This window comes from Podarcis tiliguerta (assembly GCF_965153285.1).
Source record: "Podarcis tiliguerta genome assembly, chromosome: 16".
NCBI lineage: Eukaryota > Metazoa > Chordata > Lepidosauria > Squamata > Lacertidae > Podarcis > Podarcis tiliguerta.
In genome coordinates, this window is record NC_139549.1 from 18,246,089 (window position 1) to 18,263,495 (window position 17,407).

The following is a 17,407-nucleotide window of genomic DNA, read 5'->3' on the forward strand; positions in this document are numbered from 1 at the left end:
ATCTGTGGTAAGAATTCACTTCAACATCACCTTGTTCGTTACCCAGGTGAGAAACCACCTTTTAAATAAACCACAGAAAACTATTTTCAAGTTCAGCATCTTGGTTAGGCAAGAGTTCACAATTCAATGTTGGGGACGTGGGTGGCGCTGTTGGTTAAACCACAGAGCCTAGGACTTGCCGATCAGAAGGTCAGCGGTTCAAATCCCCGTGACAGAGTGAGCTCCCGTTGCTCGGTCCCTGCTCCTGCCAACCTAGAAGTTCGAAAGCACTTCAAAGTGCAAGTAGATAAATAGGTACCGCTCTGGCGGGAAGGTAAACGGCATTTCCGTGCGCTGCTCTGGTTCGCCAGAAGTGGCTTAGTCATGCTGGCCACATGACCCGGAAGCTGTACGCTGGCTCCCTCGACCAGTAAAGCAAGATGAGCGCCGCAACCCCAGAGTCGGTCACGACTGGACCTAATAGTCAGGGGTCCCTTTACCTTTACAATTCAATGTGCCCGTTAAGAAGGTCTGTCCAAGGCACATCAGATCAAAAGCTTATATCAGGGGTCAGCAACGTGCAGCCCATGGGCCAGATGCGGCCCACGAAGACCATTTTACCGGCCCATGGGCTGCCCCAGAACCAGGCCGCCCACTTGTCAAGTCCCCCGCGTGCTGCAATAAACCGACGCAGCGCAGTGCGGGGACTCGCGAGCGGTGCTGGAAATCGCTTCTGCGCATGCCCAGATGCTGAAAACCACTTTTGTGCAGGCACAATTTTTGGCATCTGGGCATGCGCAGACACGAGAGTAATTCAGCCCACGGCCGGTAAGCTTTGCCAACCCCTGGTTTATATAGTAACAGAGCACACAAAGAGTCATAAAACATCCCCTTCACATGTGTCAAGAAAGGTCACAGTCTTCCTGCTATCAATCTCCCCCCCCCCCAGTACCTTGGGATGCCCACAAGTGACTAGGTCATTGGACCATTCTGGGTATCAGATGTCCCATGCTGACCTGGCAAGCTTGCCCATGATCACTCTTTATTGACATTCTTCCATCTATCTTTCAGGAAACTTCCAAGGATTTCTGATAAACACCACTTTCAGAGTTAGATAAGGAAAGGTGGAATGCAATGTAGGATGCAGAGACTCATAACCGCAGAACACACAAAGTCTTGCTCATTTTTAAAGGTTAAATGGAATTAAAAGTGAACCATTGAACATTATTAACATAAAAATACAAGGCGTGACCAGAAAGTTTGGTGAATGGTCACAGAAATTGGACAGTGAGAAATATTTGAACATACATACCTTACAGGCCTTCAAAGTAGGCCCCCCTGATACAATGCACCATTGACAACAGCTTCCCTCGTCACAGCAGACCTGTGAAATGTTGGAAAATCTGTGCCCTTTCAGAGCAGATTTCAGTTTTGGAAAAAGAAAAAAATCAACTGGGGCTAGATCGGGAGAATCTGGAGGGTGGGACAACCCAGTAACCTCAGTAATGATTTCATGCGGAATACGCAACTCTTGAGCCATCAAAAATAGACAAAGGCCAATCCGGCATCAGTAATTCACAAACTCTGTTGACATTTGCCACCATTTTGCTCATCGACGGTCTTCCAGACTGAGGGTCATCTTCAGTGGTTTGCCGCCCTTCACAGAAACGCTTAAAACACACATACAGTGTCTTTCGAGTTACAGCTTCATCTCCGTACACAATTGTGACCATTTTGTGGGTTTCCAATGCCGATTGTATACTTGAATATTTCTCACCGTCCCATTTTTGTGACTATTTACCAAACTTTCCAGTCACACCTTGTATATACAACTTGGATCTCTAATTCTTATATCAGATCCAATATAGTTCTTTTAAGACTGGTGTCATAAAGCAGGACCTGAGCAGAAGAGCTCTCTCCCCAGCTGCAATTTCCAGCAGCTCGTATTCAGAAGCATTACTGCCTCTGATAGTGGTGGCAGCACACCATCCTTGTGACTAGTAACCATTGGTATGAGTGATTGCTAGGGGTCTTGCTAACTTGATCAGGAGAGCTGCAGTGGAGCCTGCTAATGGACAAGGGAAAGCAAGAAGGAAGCCGCTGGAGGGTGGAGAAAGGTGTGTTGTAATGAAACAACCTATTTGTCCAAAGGGAAGATTTGCATTTGCTTTCCATTTTTGTCTCAGGTCCCACCCACAGCTGCCATGTGGCCCCCACAAGGTTGCACAAAAAGGAATGTGGCCCTAGGAGTGAAAAAGATTCCCAGCACTTGCAATACGTAATGCAGGAAAACGGTCCTTTTCTGTGAAGTGTATGATGTTGAGTGTGGGTGATATCTTGTTTTCTCTTTAGATTTCGTTTAGCACCTGAGCATCCCTATCCAGTCCCTGTGCTGGACTGTTTAACTGCTACAATACACTTTCTGAAGAATGCAAAGGAATACGGAGTGGACCCCAACTGCATTGCCATTGGTGGGGAGAGTAGCGGAGGCACATTTGCAACAGCTATTTGTCAAGAACTGGTGACCAGAGAGGACCTACCAAGACTGCGAGCTCAGGTCCTCATCAACCCATTCCTACAACCAGGGGACTTTGATTTGCCATCCTGTCAGCAAAACCAATCAGTTCCTCCCTTGTTCAGGAAACGAATTATCAAATTTGGTTTAAGATATCTCACTGGGAAGGACATGAACGTGGACCCATTTATAAAAGGTGCCCATGTCCCTCCTGATTTGAGGGAGAAATACCAAAAATGGGTCAGTGCTGATATCATTCCAGAAGAATTTAAGGCCAGGGGCTATGTCCCTAATGATCCTGCTCCATTTTCAGAAGAATTTTATGAACAAGTTAAAAGAGGTAATGAGACAATGTTTACCCCCCTTATAGCAGAGGATGACGTAATCCGCCAGCTCCCAGAGACTTTCCTTCTAACTTGCGAGTATGATGTTCTCCGGGATGATGGGCTGTTGTACAAGAAGCGGTTATTGGACAACGGTGTGCCAGTGACACATCATCATCTTACAGATGCATGCCATTCAACAATTTGCTATTTGGGTTGGGGGCCCCTTGAATTTCCGAGCTCAAAGAAATGTTTGCAGCATGTGGTACAGTTCTTGAAAGGTTTATATAGATGAATGACCTTCTTTGTCTTCCAATGGCAGCCTTCCCTTTCTGTGGGGGGAACAATCCCCCTTTCCTAGTGTCCCAGTCCTAAAGTAAGAAGAAAAGGTCAGATCCAAAATTCTATCCAGTCAGATTTATTAAAATCACCATGACATCTGTAAGTACCTAAGCAAAGCCCCGCTGGATTGGCCCACTTCATCCGGCATCCTGTTCTCAGTGACCAAGAAGAGGCCTCTTGAGATGCCTGCCAGCAGTACCTGGGTGCAAGAAAATTCTTCCTACTTGTGATTCCTAGCAAGCAGCATGCAGTGGCTTACAGCCTACAATTGTGCAAACATACCTATAGCCTCCTCCGTGAATTGGCCTAATCCTCTTTTAAAGCCACCCACATGGGTCACCAAGTTAGCTCATTCCATTGACTAACTGTTGCTTCAAAATATTTGAAAGTTTTAGCAATAACAGAGGAGCTCCTGTGCAATAAACTAGACCGATCTAAGCCCTTGTGAATGATATGAACTCATTTAATTACACCAACATTAGACAGGATTATAGTGAAACTGAAGGGTGGGAATATACCGTATTTTTTGCTCTATAAGACTCACTTTTTCCCTCCTAAAAAGTAAGGGGAAATGTGTGTGTGTCTTATGGAGCGAATGCAGGCTGCGCAGCTATCCCAGAAGCCAGAACAGCAAAAGGGATCGCTGCTTTCTCTGTGAAGCGATCCCTCTTGTTCTAGCTTCTGTGATTCAGAATCTTTTTTTTCTTGTTTTCCTCCTCCAAAAACTAGGTGCGCCTTATGGTCTGGTGCGTCTTATAGAGCGAAAAATACGGTAATTCCAAAGCTATTCCAGGTTCTCCTTCCTTCCTGGGGAATTTCTCCGCTAGTGTGATGGAGAGTTCTCCTGCTTAGCTTTGGCTTTGTGCCACTAAGTTCCAGGGTTTAAAATTGGGGCCTGTATTTCCACAACACTTTTTTCCAAGTCTTTTTACTTTCTACTCTGCCAAAGAATCAGCCTGTCAAATTCGGTACAAATCTGCGCAGAAATGTCAGCCGGGGGGGGGGGGGCAAGTTCACATGCTCCACTGGACCGCTAGGATCCCCACTCTTCTGTGGTGAGTTTTTTGTTTGGGGGGGGGTGCCTAGCTGTGCCAAGCTTGACCAGCTGTCGACAGAGAAAACTGAAAACCTGGATGCTGCCTCTTTTTATAAATAAATGAAATAAATAAATAAACGAAAAGTGGAGTTGCTAGGGGCCTATCCAGTCCCTGTGCTGGACTGTTTAACTGCTGCAATACACTTTCTGAAGAATGCAAAGGAATACGGAGGGGGCCCCAGCCGCATTGCCATTGCTGGGGACAGTAATTTGCACATTTGCTGCAGCTATTTGTCAAGAACTGGTGACCAGAGAGGACCTCCCAAGAATGCGAGCTCTGGTCCTGATCTACCCATTTCTACAATCAGGGGACTTTGATTTGCCATCCTATCAGCAAAACCAATCAGTTCCTCTCTTGTTCAGGAAACAAGGTGTTAAATTCGGTTTGACATATATCACTGGGAAGGAGATAAATGTGGACGGGGTGATAAAAGGCACTCATCTCCCTCCTCATTTGAGGGAGAAATACCAAAAATGGATCAGTGCTGATAACATTCCAGAAGAATTTAAGGCTAGGGGCTATGTCCTTAAAGCTCCTGCCCCATTTTCAGAAGAACTTTATGAACAACATAAAAGAGGTCTTGAGGCAATGTTTTCACTCTTTGTTTACTGGTGTAAACAAAGTCTCACCTAGACTTCCCAACCTATCTTTCCTTGACATCCTAACCCAGTCACTTTAGTTTGCTGCAACTCCTAAAGCTTTCCAATCCTTCCCTCCTCTCTCTTTCACTCTTTGTTTACTGGTGTTTACTGTTTTCATGTGTTTACTGGTGTTCATGTTTATCTCTACTTGTAAATTTATATTTTTACTGCTTCTATTTAAATACTCTTGTAGTTCCCACTCGCTTAATACTGTTTATCTCTTTGTATTTCTTATTTTGGCTGTCATCGTGACTAATTCTACATATTCTATTAGTTTAAGCAACCACTGGTCTTTGGTTGGGATTTTCCTCTCCTTCCATATTTTAGCGGATAGTACCCTTGCTCCTGCTGTTGCATAAAGGAAGAAGTTTTTTAACTTTAATCTGTCCTACTATAGCTAACAGAAATGTTTCTGGCTTCTTGGGGAAGGAACATTTAAGCATATTCTTCAGTTCTTCATAAATCATTCCCCAGTATTATTATTTTTGCAAGTTCACATTACCACCACATGCGGATTAACAAGCCCTCCTTGTCTAAACATTTCCAACATAAATTGGATCCTCTTTTCTACATTTTAACCAGTTTGCTAGGCGTTAAATGCCACCTGAAGAATATTTTTTTGGATGTTTTCTCTAATTGCATAACAAGATGAAAATTTTATCATGTTATTCCATAATTTTTCCTATGCTGATAATTCTATACTGTATCCAAAATAAGACACCCAATGAATCATTGCCTTCTTCACCAACTTGTCTTTGGTCTCCCATTCCAAGAAGATCCCAAATTCTGATTCTTCTCCTGAAAATCCTTTCTCTTCGTCTTTCCTGAATAGCTCATTTATTCACAAGTACTGAAACCAATCTGTCACAAATTCTTTAGTTTCTTCTCCCTTTTTCAGTCTTATCAAATCACCTTGGAATTCCAGAAGAGGCATTTGCATGGGGTTAAGGCAGAGGGAGGGGCCCCCAGACTCCCAGACTATCCCTGTGCCTTTAACCTCTCAGCTGACTTCTCCATCTCTTCCTGGATTAGTCTGCTTCATCTGAGGTTACAGCCTGTTTTCCTTTTCCTCCTCCTATTTCTCTCTTGGAGCCTAAGATGAGGGAGCACCTTCAAACTATCCCGAGACAACAAAAGAGCCGGCAGGGCTGCCTTTTTCTTCTCAGGTCTAGTTTGTAAGACTAGAACTTGATACCTTTTCCTTCCAAGTATTTCCTACAATAACCAGCTTTACTGTTTTCTTACGTACAAGCATCTGTCGGTGTGTGATTGTGACAGGTAAAGTCTGCTCTCTAAAGTCTATTCACAAGATCGATGCTGTTTACTGACTCAAGAGCTTCAAAAGGTAAAGGGGGTCATTAAAAGCAAGCCCTATTTCAACAAATTATTGGCCCATTTATCCCAATAGCGTGGGAGAAAGGAGATCTACCTTATAGCTAACTAGAGTGAATGATTTCAGCATGAAAGTAAATATTTTTTCATTCCCTTCTGCGTAGAAACATCCACTCTGAGGAAAATAATCTAAAGCTAGAGAAAGGAGCCTCTGAGCTTAGTGCAAAGGGCTGTGTGGAGCAGGGGTAGGCAACCTAAGGCCCGGGGGCCGGATGTGGCCCAATCGCCTTGTCAGTCTGGCTCGCAGATGGTCCAGGAATCAGTGTGTTTTTACATGAGTAGAATGTGTCTATTTATTTAAAATGCATCTCTGGGTTATTTGTGGGGCCTGCCTGGTGTTTTCACATGAGCAGAATATTTGCTTTTATTTAAAATGCATCTCTGGGTTATTTGTGGGGCATAGAAATTACTTCATCCCCCCCCCCAAAAAATATAGTCCGGCCCACCACATGGTCTGAGAGACAGTAGACTGGCCCACTGCTTAAAAAGCTTGCTGACCCCTGGTGTGGAGTGTCCTGTGAGAGTATTAAGGCAGGAGTTAGTTGGAGGGCTGCGTTTGAGCCAGGAGAACTAGAAGCTGCGAGGTAACAGTCTACTGAAGTCTCATTCCAGGCAGGAGGGGAGAGATCTTCTAGAAAGAGAAGACTCCCAAACCATTTAAGAGGGGTGTTCTGATCCCCTGTGTCTGTTGTCCATTTGGAGTACCTCAGGAATGGGATGGTCAAAAGGTTGGGGAACTGACAGAAACAACCACCTTGTTTGAAAACCAATGTATTAAGCTGTGACAACAACTGTGTTAAGAAACTGGAGCAACTGAAAATAAGCTGAGCATTTACCATCTAGTATATAAACCTGTAACATCTAACTGATAATAAGCAGCTGAAGTTTAGCAGAAGCTGGTGGGAGGTTTTATTTACCTGATGCTTAAAGTCTTTATCCAAGCAGTCTGGTAAGTCAGTGGTTTGAAAGCTTGTTATTCTGGAGAGAGACGAGAGACGCTGTTCACGGTGCCATGCGCATATGGGAAGTCCAGAGGTTCCATTATCGGGCATCATGACTACCAGTAATTGCCAGGGACTGACTGGACACTGAGGAGGAGTGGTGGGATTTTGATGAGTGAGCACCAGGAGAAGGGGGGTGGCAGGTTGGAGACTGACTTGGAAGAGAATCAGTAAACTGCAGGAACCTGTAACAGCCAGGAAATGAGGAAAGAACGTATATAATAATAATAATTTATTATTTATACCCCACCCATCTGGCTGAGTCTCCCCAGCCACTCTGGGTGGCTCCCAATCAAATGTTAAAAACAATACAGCATTAGATATTAAAAACTTCCATAAACAGGAAGGAAGGGAGAGATAAGTCAGGCTGGTGTAGTCAAGGGCTTCCCCACCTCTTCCTCCTGCCCCCGCCTCTCCTGGAGGAGGCTATGGTTATGTTCTCTCTTCACTATTGCAGGCTGTATGCTTCTGAATGCCAATTGCTAGGAGTCACAAGTGGGAACACACCATGTCATTAGCACACCACCATCCTCTGGCCGCTTCTTGAACAACAGCCCGTCGTCTCAGGGAACATCATACTCACAGGTTAAAATGAAAATCTCAGGGAGCTGGCGGATAATGGTATCCTCCACTAACAGGGTGGCAAACATTGCTTCACCAGCTGATTTACAAATTTCATAAAGTATTTATGAAAATGGAGCAGGTGCTGTAAGAGTCAAAGCCCCTAGCTTTAAATCATTTTGGAATGTTATTGGCTGATCCATTTTCTGGTATTTCCCTTGTCTGGGAAAAGGGCGCTTTTCATAATTCTATCCAGATTGACCATCTGTTCAGTGAGACATCTTACACCAAGTTTGACAGTGTCAGATGGCAAGGGTGGTTGCTCACGAGTAACCAGGCAGGACTCTGACCTGTCTTTTACCGGTTTTATTTTGGTGCGAAACTATTTACAGTTCAGAACCCCAAAGTTCATGTCTGCCTCAATCGCTAGCAGAATCCGGGAGTGGTTGTTTCCTGGACCTCCCCCAACATAAAAGTCTCATTACTCCCAGCCTTTTCCTTCCCTCTTTGCGCTTTAGACTTCTGCGCAGGGTGGGTGACGGAAGGGGTGGGCGTGCTTCCCTCCTGGCCGGCTTGGCCAGGAAGGGTGCTGAGGCTCCCACCAGCATCCTCTGATCCTTTTCCCTCTTCCCCACTGGAGGTGGGGCTTTCCTCATCACTGGAAGAGGAACTGCTTCGCAAGATTTTCGGAGGCTCCATGTAACACAACTGCCCCTCTGTTTCCCACCCCTGTTCCAATGGCAGTTTCCTGACAGACAGCTTGTTTCTTCAACAAGGGAGGAACTGAATGGTTTTGCTGACAGGTTGGCAAACTGAAGTCCAGTACTTGTAGGAATGGGTAGATGAGGATCAGTCTTGGGAGGTCCTGCCTGGCCAGTAGTTCTTGACAATTAGTCATCTCTAGTCATTTAAATGGGTCTACTTTGAGTAGAACAAACATTGAATGCAGTTCTATAGGGGTTTGTTCTTTCATCTTGAAGAATACTCAGATCTGTCCCTTGCCTCTCCCTCCGGTCCGCACACCCTTTCACCTGGCCACAAGGGCCATACTTCAAATCCTTGTTGAATACTTTTTCCTGGCAGAGGTACCAGCTTGAATAAAATATTGTGGGGCAAGTAAGCTCCAACCCACATAATCGGACACATGATGCAGTGGATGCACACAATCAGACCCTCCAAGCACACCTATTTTACAGGGACAGTCCTGCATTTATAAAAGCCGTCCTGGTTTCTAATTTGATTCTTAGGAAGTTCCTATTTTCACCAGAGAAATGTTTGAGGGTATAGAGTTATGCAACCCCAGAGCCAAGGAGATAAGTAACTATATAGCCTTTAGAAGACATCTGAAGCAAGCAATGTATTGGGAAGTTTTGTAATGTTTTATTTTTGTTATGTTTTTATTTATGTTGGAAGCCACCTAAAGTGGCTGAGGCACCCCAGTGAGATGGCTGGCATATTATTATTATTATTATTATTATTATTATTATTATTATTATTAGAATTGGACATCCCAATTTTCATCAGAGAAATGTTCAAAGGTATACACCATTTGAATGGCAATGCCTGTTGACTTTGGGGGAGGGAGGCCCCCTCAAATATTTTTCCAGTGGGGGAACACCCCTTGGCCCCTAGGAGTTGGCTCCTGGTTTATGGCTAGAATGTTTCCTTGAACTTCATAACACCTCTCGTTCACCAGGAAGGAGAAGGACTTGTATCAAAAACCCCAAACTATTTAGAAGACAGTATAAAGGTGCCCATTTCTGATGCAGGTGGATTTCAGAAAAATAAAAAAAGTCCTCCAAGGACTGTCCTGGCAAGGGCAGTGAAACTGCTGTTGGCAAGATGCCAACCCTGGCATTGATGTCGCAACCTTGATAACTTGGGCTCTCTGAATCACGAGGGATTAAAGATGCCAAAGTATTTTGTGTGGGAGGGCAAGCACCACAAAAATGAAGATGTGTTGCAGGAGCAGTGTCTGTTATAAAATTGTTGTTGTTGATGATGATGAACAGGACATCCCAATTTTTATCAGAGCAATGTTTGAAGATATACACCATTTGAATGACAATGCCTGTCAACTTTGGGGGAGGGAGGCCACCTCAAATATTTTCCCAGTGGGGGAACACCCCTTGGCCCCTTGGCGTTGGCTCCTTTGTTTTCTGGCTAAAATGTGTCCTTGAACTTCAATAAATGCCTCTTGTTCGCTAGGAAAGAGAAGGGTTTGTATCAAAACTCCATCACAATTTAGAAGACAAAATAAATGTGCCCATTTCTGAAGCAGGTGGCTTTCAGCAAATCAAGAACGTCCTGCTGATTTCTACTTCTGGTGGCTGCTGGGAGGGACCCTCCCTGCCCCTGGCAGAAGAGGGAGATTTCTTTGGAAATGTCTTACAGTGTGAGAACACCTAATCCTTCCCGCTCTTCGTCAAGAAAAAGAGTGAGGAGAGTTACACAGTCCTCAGCTGTGCCGTGCTTGATAGCGGTCCACAGAGAAAACTGAAAAGCTGGATGCTGCTGTAATGCTTCTAGGGGTTGCTCGTGCGTAAGCTTGTCCCAACGTCTGGCTGGGTTGCCTGAGTGAACCTTTCCTGTCCGGGCAGCCACTGGACTGTCTCAATTGCTGGCAGAATCCGTCAGTGGGCGTTTCTTAAACTTCTTCCAGCAAAGAAGTTCTTTGACGCCCAGTCTCCTTCTGCGCAAGGAGGGCGTGGGCAGCGGAGGACCCCTTCTCTCCCCGCTGGTCCCCGGCAAGGAGTCATGGGATCGCCTCCCCGATTCCCCCATCTCCCCCCCTTCTCCACTGGAGCTACGCTGATTCTCTCCCCCAGAAGATGGGCTGCCCCTCCCACTCCCAGGACGCTCTCTGGGATCCCTTTGGAGCTTGCTCTCTCCCTCGGACACTGATGGCAGTTCCCTGACAGCTGCCTCTTTTTATAAATAAATGAAATAAATAATTGAAAAGCGGAGTTGCATGTGCAGCAATCAAATTTGTGCAAGAGCAGGATTGGCTCCCTTTGTGTGCATGCACAGTGCCAACCTCTTTGCTCAACACACTGTCCTGACAGGGGCAGAGATACTGCTGTTGGCAGGAGGTTAACGCTGACATTGATGTGCCATCCCTGATAACGTGCGCTCTCTGAATTACAAGGTATGAAAGACGCCAAAGTATTTTGTGTGGGAGGGCAAGCACCACAAAAATGAAGATGTGTTGCATAGGCAACACCTGACTTACGAGAAGGGTGCTTGCCCATCTGATTATCCTTCAGAGGATATGAAAATTCAGAGGCTATGGATAGCCTGTAAATTCTGAACTGATTAGTAAACTGTTTGTTTTCTTCTCACCTGTGTGGGTTGGCCACAGGATGTTCTCTTGCATGCTGTAGACTGTTCTTGTACAAAAGCCACTTAGCAATAGCTAAGACGAAGTCTCTACCTCTGTGCTTCTGAGTTGAAGGGAAATGGCATTTGGTGGAACTCTGTGGATGCTGATATTATATATGACCATTTTCATTCACTTCATGTTGCTTGCATGGGGAGTTTATTATCGTCTTACCAGGCCCTACCTGCCTCAAGGAATAAGCGGTCGTGCAAATTTAATATTTGTTGATTTTGTAGTGGAATATGGATTTGTACTGGTAAGTTTATTTTATATATGTCACAGGAATGAGGTGGCCCCTCTACTAGAAGGGCTGTAATCTTTCAAATATTTTAGTTTAGAGAAATGGCGAGTAATAGGCGACATGATAGAAGTTTATAAAATTTAGCATAACATGGAGAAAGTGGATAGAGAAAGTTTTTCTCCCTCTCTCATGAACTTGTGGACAATCGAATGAAGCTCAGTGTTGGAAGGTTCAGGACAGATGGAAGAAAGGACTTCTTCACACCGAACATATTCAAATTATGGAAGTAACTCCCACAAGGGGCAGTGATAGTTGCCAAATTGAATACCTCTCCAAAGGTACGGTAAATTCACGAAGGAGAAGGCTATGGGTTGCTACTAGCCTCTATGCCTTTGCTCTGCCTCTAGAGCTGGAGGCAGCAATGCTTCTGAACACCAGATATGGAAAGGGGAGAGGGCTCCTTTGTTCAGATCTTGCTTGAAGGTTTCCCACAGGCACTGGTAACAGGCTCCTGGACTAGATGTGCCATTGGCCAGGTCCAACGGACTCTTTTTACGTTCTTATGTGTATATATGTTTATATATGTGTACCTATATCTAGCTCTATAGAGAGATACCTTCACAACATCCCAATCTCTAAGTGGAGAGTGGTGAGTGAAAGGATATACAGTGTAGGTACCTCACAAGTGAGGGGTTTGTTCCATAGGCAGTGCATGTATGCACTTTTTTTAAAATGCAAAATTATCTAAGACTGATCATAAATGCTGAATGTTTTGGTTTCAACAGGGAGCGTTTCTGGAAAAACTGGGCATTTGCCGTAAGCATGTCTTCCTAAGGGTTATGTATGATGCCATACCAACAATGAAGGACTCAAAGTTGATCAGAAAGGACCTGGTTTTTGATGGGGTGCCAGTGAGGGTGTATTGGCCCAAGACACCAGCTGCTGGGAACAGGAGAGGAATCATCTATCTTCATGGAGGCGCTGGACTCATTGGAAGCATCCGTAAGCTCTTTGGAATGTTTTTGAAAAGGATAATTTGAGTGGGTACTTTAATGCAAAGGTCTTGAAATGCTTGCTATGTGAGGTGTGGAAGTGGTTTGTACTGCTCCTGTAGGCAGCTTAAGTTTTGTGTAGGATTGGATTGTGTGGTCAGAAAACAGGCGGAGACCTCTTGTTACAAAGGTGACCAGTTCTGTATGAATTCCTAGTATCACAGTCAATGAAAAATCCTTAAAATGTCAAAGAAGGTGTTTCTGCTTCAAGCCCGAAAGGACTTTTATGTAAGTGCTTCCAGAAGTGATAAGAAATAACTGGAAAGAAGGCAAGAAATGTGGGTGGAAGTTTGTTTTTGTTTTTTATCCATTGAAACTGCTTGATCTCTGTTACAGACCAGGAGAGGGTAAAACTCACAGAATGGTTTTTAGCTAGCAATGCCACATTTACAAAGAGTTCAATGCAACTGAGTTTTTCCCAGAGGAAATTCATTAAAAGTTGTTGTTTTATACAGTCAAGAAGCGCATCCAATTTATGACATATAAATAAATAAGCAGATATATCCATCTATCTCTATATTTCAACAGTTTTACTTTCAATAGAACTAACATTGGATTCAACTCACAATGATATCAGTGTTCTTGACCAGGAAAAATTGTAATGGAGGGGTTGTGGGGCTTGTGCTTTCTTCCAGAAGTCTATGAAAAGGTCTGCCGTTTCATTGCACACCAAAGTGATTCAGTGGTTATGACTGTTGGGTAAGTGGCTTCACTCTCATTGTATCTAAAAGGACATGGAATGCCTCTCAGTTTCTAACCTTTCCTAGGGAATATTAATTATATATAGATAATAATTTATATGGTACGCATCTGGCAAGCCCCGGCAACTCAGGGCGGCTCCTGACAAAAAATAGTAAAAACACAATAAATCATAAAAGACTAAAAATTCCCTGATCAGGGGTGTCTTCATATGTATTTTAAAATTTACATAGGTGCTTATCTCCTTGACATCAGCTGGGAGGACATTCTACAGGGTGGGTGCGACTATGGAAAAGGTCCTCTGCCTGGTTCCCTGTAACCTCACCTCTGGCAATGAGGGAACCACTAGAAGTCCATTGGAGATGGATCTCAGAGTCTGGGTTGGACAATGGGGGTGGAGACACTCCTTCAGGTATACTGGGTCCAAGTCATTTAGGGATTTAAAGGTCAGCACCAAGATTTTGAATTGTGAACAGAAACGTATTAGGAGCCAATCAGTGAAGTAGCTAGGCAGAAGTGTACGGGGTGACTTGCTACAGGAAGCACTTACCTTTGGGGGTGGTACACCAGCGGCCCAAGAGCCCAGCACACCTCTAGGAAAGTCAGTGCAGCCAGGGGCTTGGCCCACAGCACACCAGAGCTGCTGCACCCCCCCCAGTCACCCTCTGGTGGCTGAGAAAGAAACAATGGGGACGTGTTGGCCACACAAGGAGGGCCCCTGGAAGGGACAAGTCTCGGGTGCCCAGCAGGCCCAGTGCTGCCCCAAAAAGCAGCATGGGGGCAGCACACTCCCACCATGTCACCCTCAGCTGGTGGGTGCCCAGGAGGGATGCGCCACCTTGGGCACCATGCAAGCCCAGCACTTCCCAAAAAAGTGCAACCTGCATGGCCCATGGAGCTCACTATGGCGTTGGAGCCAATGTATTTCTTTTAGGACCAGAGTTATATGCTCCCGACGGCTGCTCCAAGTCACCAGTCTAGCTGCTACATTCTTGGATTAGTTGTACTTTCAAGTCACCTTCAAAAGTAGCCCCACATCCAGTGCATTGCAAAAGTCAAAGCCAGAGATGACCAGAGCATGTACCACCCTGGTGAGACAATGTGCAGGCAGGTAGGGTCTCAGCCAGCCTACTAGATGGAATTGGTAGACAGCTTCCCTGGACACAGACCTGACCGGTGCCCCCATGGACACCTGTGAGTCCAGAATGACTCCCAGGCTGCCCACCTGGTCCTTTAGGGGCACAGTTGCCCCACTCAGGACCAGGGAGTCCCCCACACCCACCCAGCCCCTGTCCCCCAGAAACAGTACTTCTGTCTTGTTGGGACTCAAGTTCAGTGGGTGAAATGCCATCCAGCCTTATAAAGTTGTAAACATAGTGATTTTGCCAACATTTAGAATGGGTGCTCATTTTTGTATTTAGATTTCTAGCTCAATTCCCTTTGACTTTGAACATAGTAAGAAATCTGCTGGATCAGGCCAAAGGGGACTCATCTAGTCCAGCATCATGTTCTCACATTGGCAAACCAGATGCCCGAATGGGAAACGCACAAGCAGGACCTGAGCAGAAGAGCTCTCTCCCCAGTTCGTTTCCAGCAACTGGTATTCAGAAACATTACTGCCTCTCCTAGTGGCACATCATCCTTGTGACTAGTATCCATTGCTATTAGCAATTGCTAGGAGTCTTGCCAACCTGCTCAGGTGAGCTGTGGATGGAGGACAGGTAGATACAAGTAGTGGGATTATAACTTCACTGATGCACAGGATGCTGGACAGTGCTACAGGAACCTGCTAATGGACTCATTTACAGTTGTGGTTTTTAACACTCAAAATGAGTTTTAAACAGGTTAGGATATCCAGTTGAAAAACTTAAACAATGTGCCATTGAAACATGACACCAGGGGGCAGTGCAGAGTCATTCCTGTCAAATACTTTGGTATATGTTGTAGAAAAGGATGCGAAGGAGAAACCAAATGCCTTTACATTTTAGAATGACATTAAAATATCTTTCTAAGAACACTTAAAAAGTGAGTGTAGATCCAGATATGGACAGCGGAAAACAAGAAGGAAGCAGCTGGAGGGGAGAGAATGGTGTGTGGCTATGTGTAGGAACAAGTGTAGATTTCCAAAGGGAAAGTTTGCATTTGCTTTTTATTTTTGTCTCAGGCCCCCATAGGGTTGCACAGAAAGGAATGTGGCCCTAGGGATGAAAAAGATTCCCAACACTTGCAATATGTAATGCAGGCAAACGGTCCTTTTCTGTGAAGTGTATGATGTTGAGTGTGGGTGATATCTTGTTTTCTTTTTAGATTTCGTTTAGCTCCTGAGCATCCCTATCCAGTCCCTGTACTGGACTGTTTAACTGCTACAATACACTTTCTGAAGAATGCAGAGGAATACGGAGTGGACCCCAACTGCATTGCCATTGCTGGGGACAGTAGTGGAGGCACATATGCTGCAGCTATTTGTCAAGAACTGGTGACCAGAGAGGACCTCCCAAAACTGCGAGCTCAGGTCCTGATCTACCCATTTCTACAAGCAGTGGACTTTGATTTGCCATCCTATCAGCAAAACCAATCAGTTCCTCCCTTGTTCAGGAAACGAGTTGTTAAATTTGGTTCGACATATATCACTGGGAAGGAGATCAATGTGGACCCAGTTATAAAAGGTGCCCACATCCCTCCTGATTTGAGGGAGAAATACCGAAAATGGATCAGTGCTGATAACATTCCAGAAGAATTTAAGGCCAGGGGCTATGTCGCTAATGCTCCTGCTCCATTTTCAGAAGAAATTTATGAACAACATAAAAGAGGTCTTGAGACAATGTTTGCCCCCCTTCTGGCAGAGGATGACATAATCCGCCAGCTCCCAGAGACTTTCATTCTAACCTGTGAATATGATGTTCTCCGGGATGATGGGCTGTTGTACAAGAAGCGGTTAGAGGACAATGGTGTGCCCGTGACACATCATCATCTTCCAGATGCAGGCCATGCAGGACTTAGCATTTTTGGTTGGGGGCCATTTGAATTTCCGAGCTCAAAGAAATGTTTGCAGCATATGGTACAGTTCTTAAAAAGTTTATATAAATGAATGGCCGTCTTTGTCATTTCCTGGATCAGATCATTGGCCCACTTCATCCAGCATCCTGTTCTCACAGTGACCAAGCAGAGGCCTCTTGAGATGCCAGCAAACAGTACCTAGGTGCAAGAAAAGTCTTCCTATTTGTGAGTCCTAGCAAGCAGTATTTAGCGGCATACAACCCACAATAGTGCAAACATACCTATAGCCTCCTCCATGAATTGGCCTAATCTATGATTAGATGGGCTCAAGATCTTGGCCATAATACAGAGATGTCCCAGTGGGAAAACTTTTGGAGGGTTGAGGCATTCACAAACTAAAGGAAGGATTGAATTCTGATTAATAAGAATACACACAGAGGCTTGAACCAGCAAGACTCTGGGAAGGGGGCGTATAATAATCTCTGTCTCTCTGTGTCTCCAGCTCCCTCGGCCCCAGGTCGTTTTATTCACAAAAGAGCTTTTTACAGTGTTCGTAAGAACCAATCAGATTTCTTCTGAGCATTTCAACAAACCCATGTGGGGACAAGTTAAACTACCAAAACTAATTAACAGAACTACAAAGGAGGACATTTGGCAACCCCCCCGGAGGTGATAAACAATCAATACATATCATAAGAAGGATGGCCAGGAGGACAATGATCATTATCACCTTCATGTGAGATCTGTTTCCTGGCCCTAAGATTAACATCCTACATCAAAGAAACTTGCCCTCTGTCTTGGATGACCCAGAAGCCTGCCTGTCTAAGCAACTGGGCTGTGTACGTGACTTGTGAAGAAAGAGAAATGGACAGTAGAGGAAATGGCCAGAGATGCAGAGGGTTGTGGGATTTGATCAGAAATTATTGTCAATGAATCAAACCCAGTCAACACAATGCATTCATCATGGACACAATGGCTTGATGCATATTTTATAATTCCTCATAGTAATCCCACCTGACCCCAGACTCTGGATATTTGCACTCCTACAGAGGGTTAATTGGAAGTTTACTATAAGGGTTGCACTATAAGGGAAAACCTCCAAAAAGTTTTCTATCGCTGGCACTTGACACCCTGTAAACTTGCTAAGATGTATAGAAACCTCTCTAAGAATTGTTGGAGATGCGGAGA

General features: G+C 44.8%; 1 protein-coding gene across 4 annotated transcripts in view; it reads left to right on the top strand.

The window, feature by feature from the left end:
- The window catches only part of LOC310666479 (arylacetamide deacetylase-like 4), a 32,074-nt gene extending 15,748 nt beyond the window's left edge, over positions 1-16,326 (top strand). For 2 of the 4 annotated variants that reach the window (XM_083417386.1, XM_083417385.1), the window contains exon 4: positions 2,332-3,597. In XM_083417386.1, coding sequence (XP_083273512.1) covers positions 2,332-3,112 — 781 coding nt within the window. In that variant the 3' untranslated portion in view covers positions 3,113-3,597. Of the gene's footprint in view, positions 1-2,331; positions 3,598-10,785; positions 11,487-12,256; positions 12,474-13,158; positions 13,223-15,529 lie in introns of those variants that run through there. The other 2 variants (XM_083417384.1, XM_083417387.1) reach the window with 2 other exon arrangements.
- Positions 16,327-17,407: the final 1,081 nt, after the last annotated feature.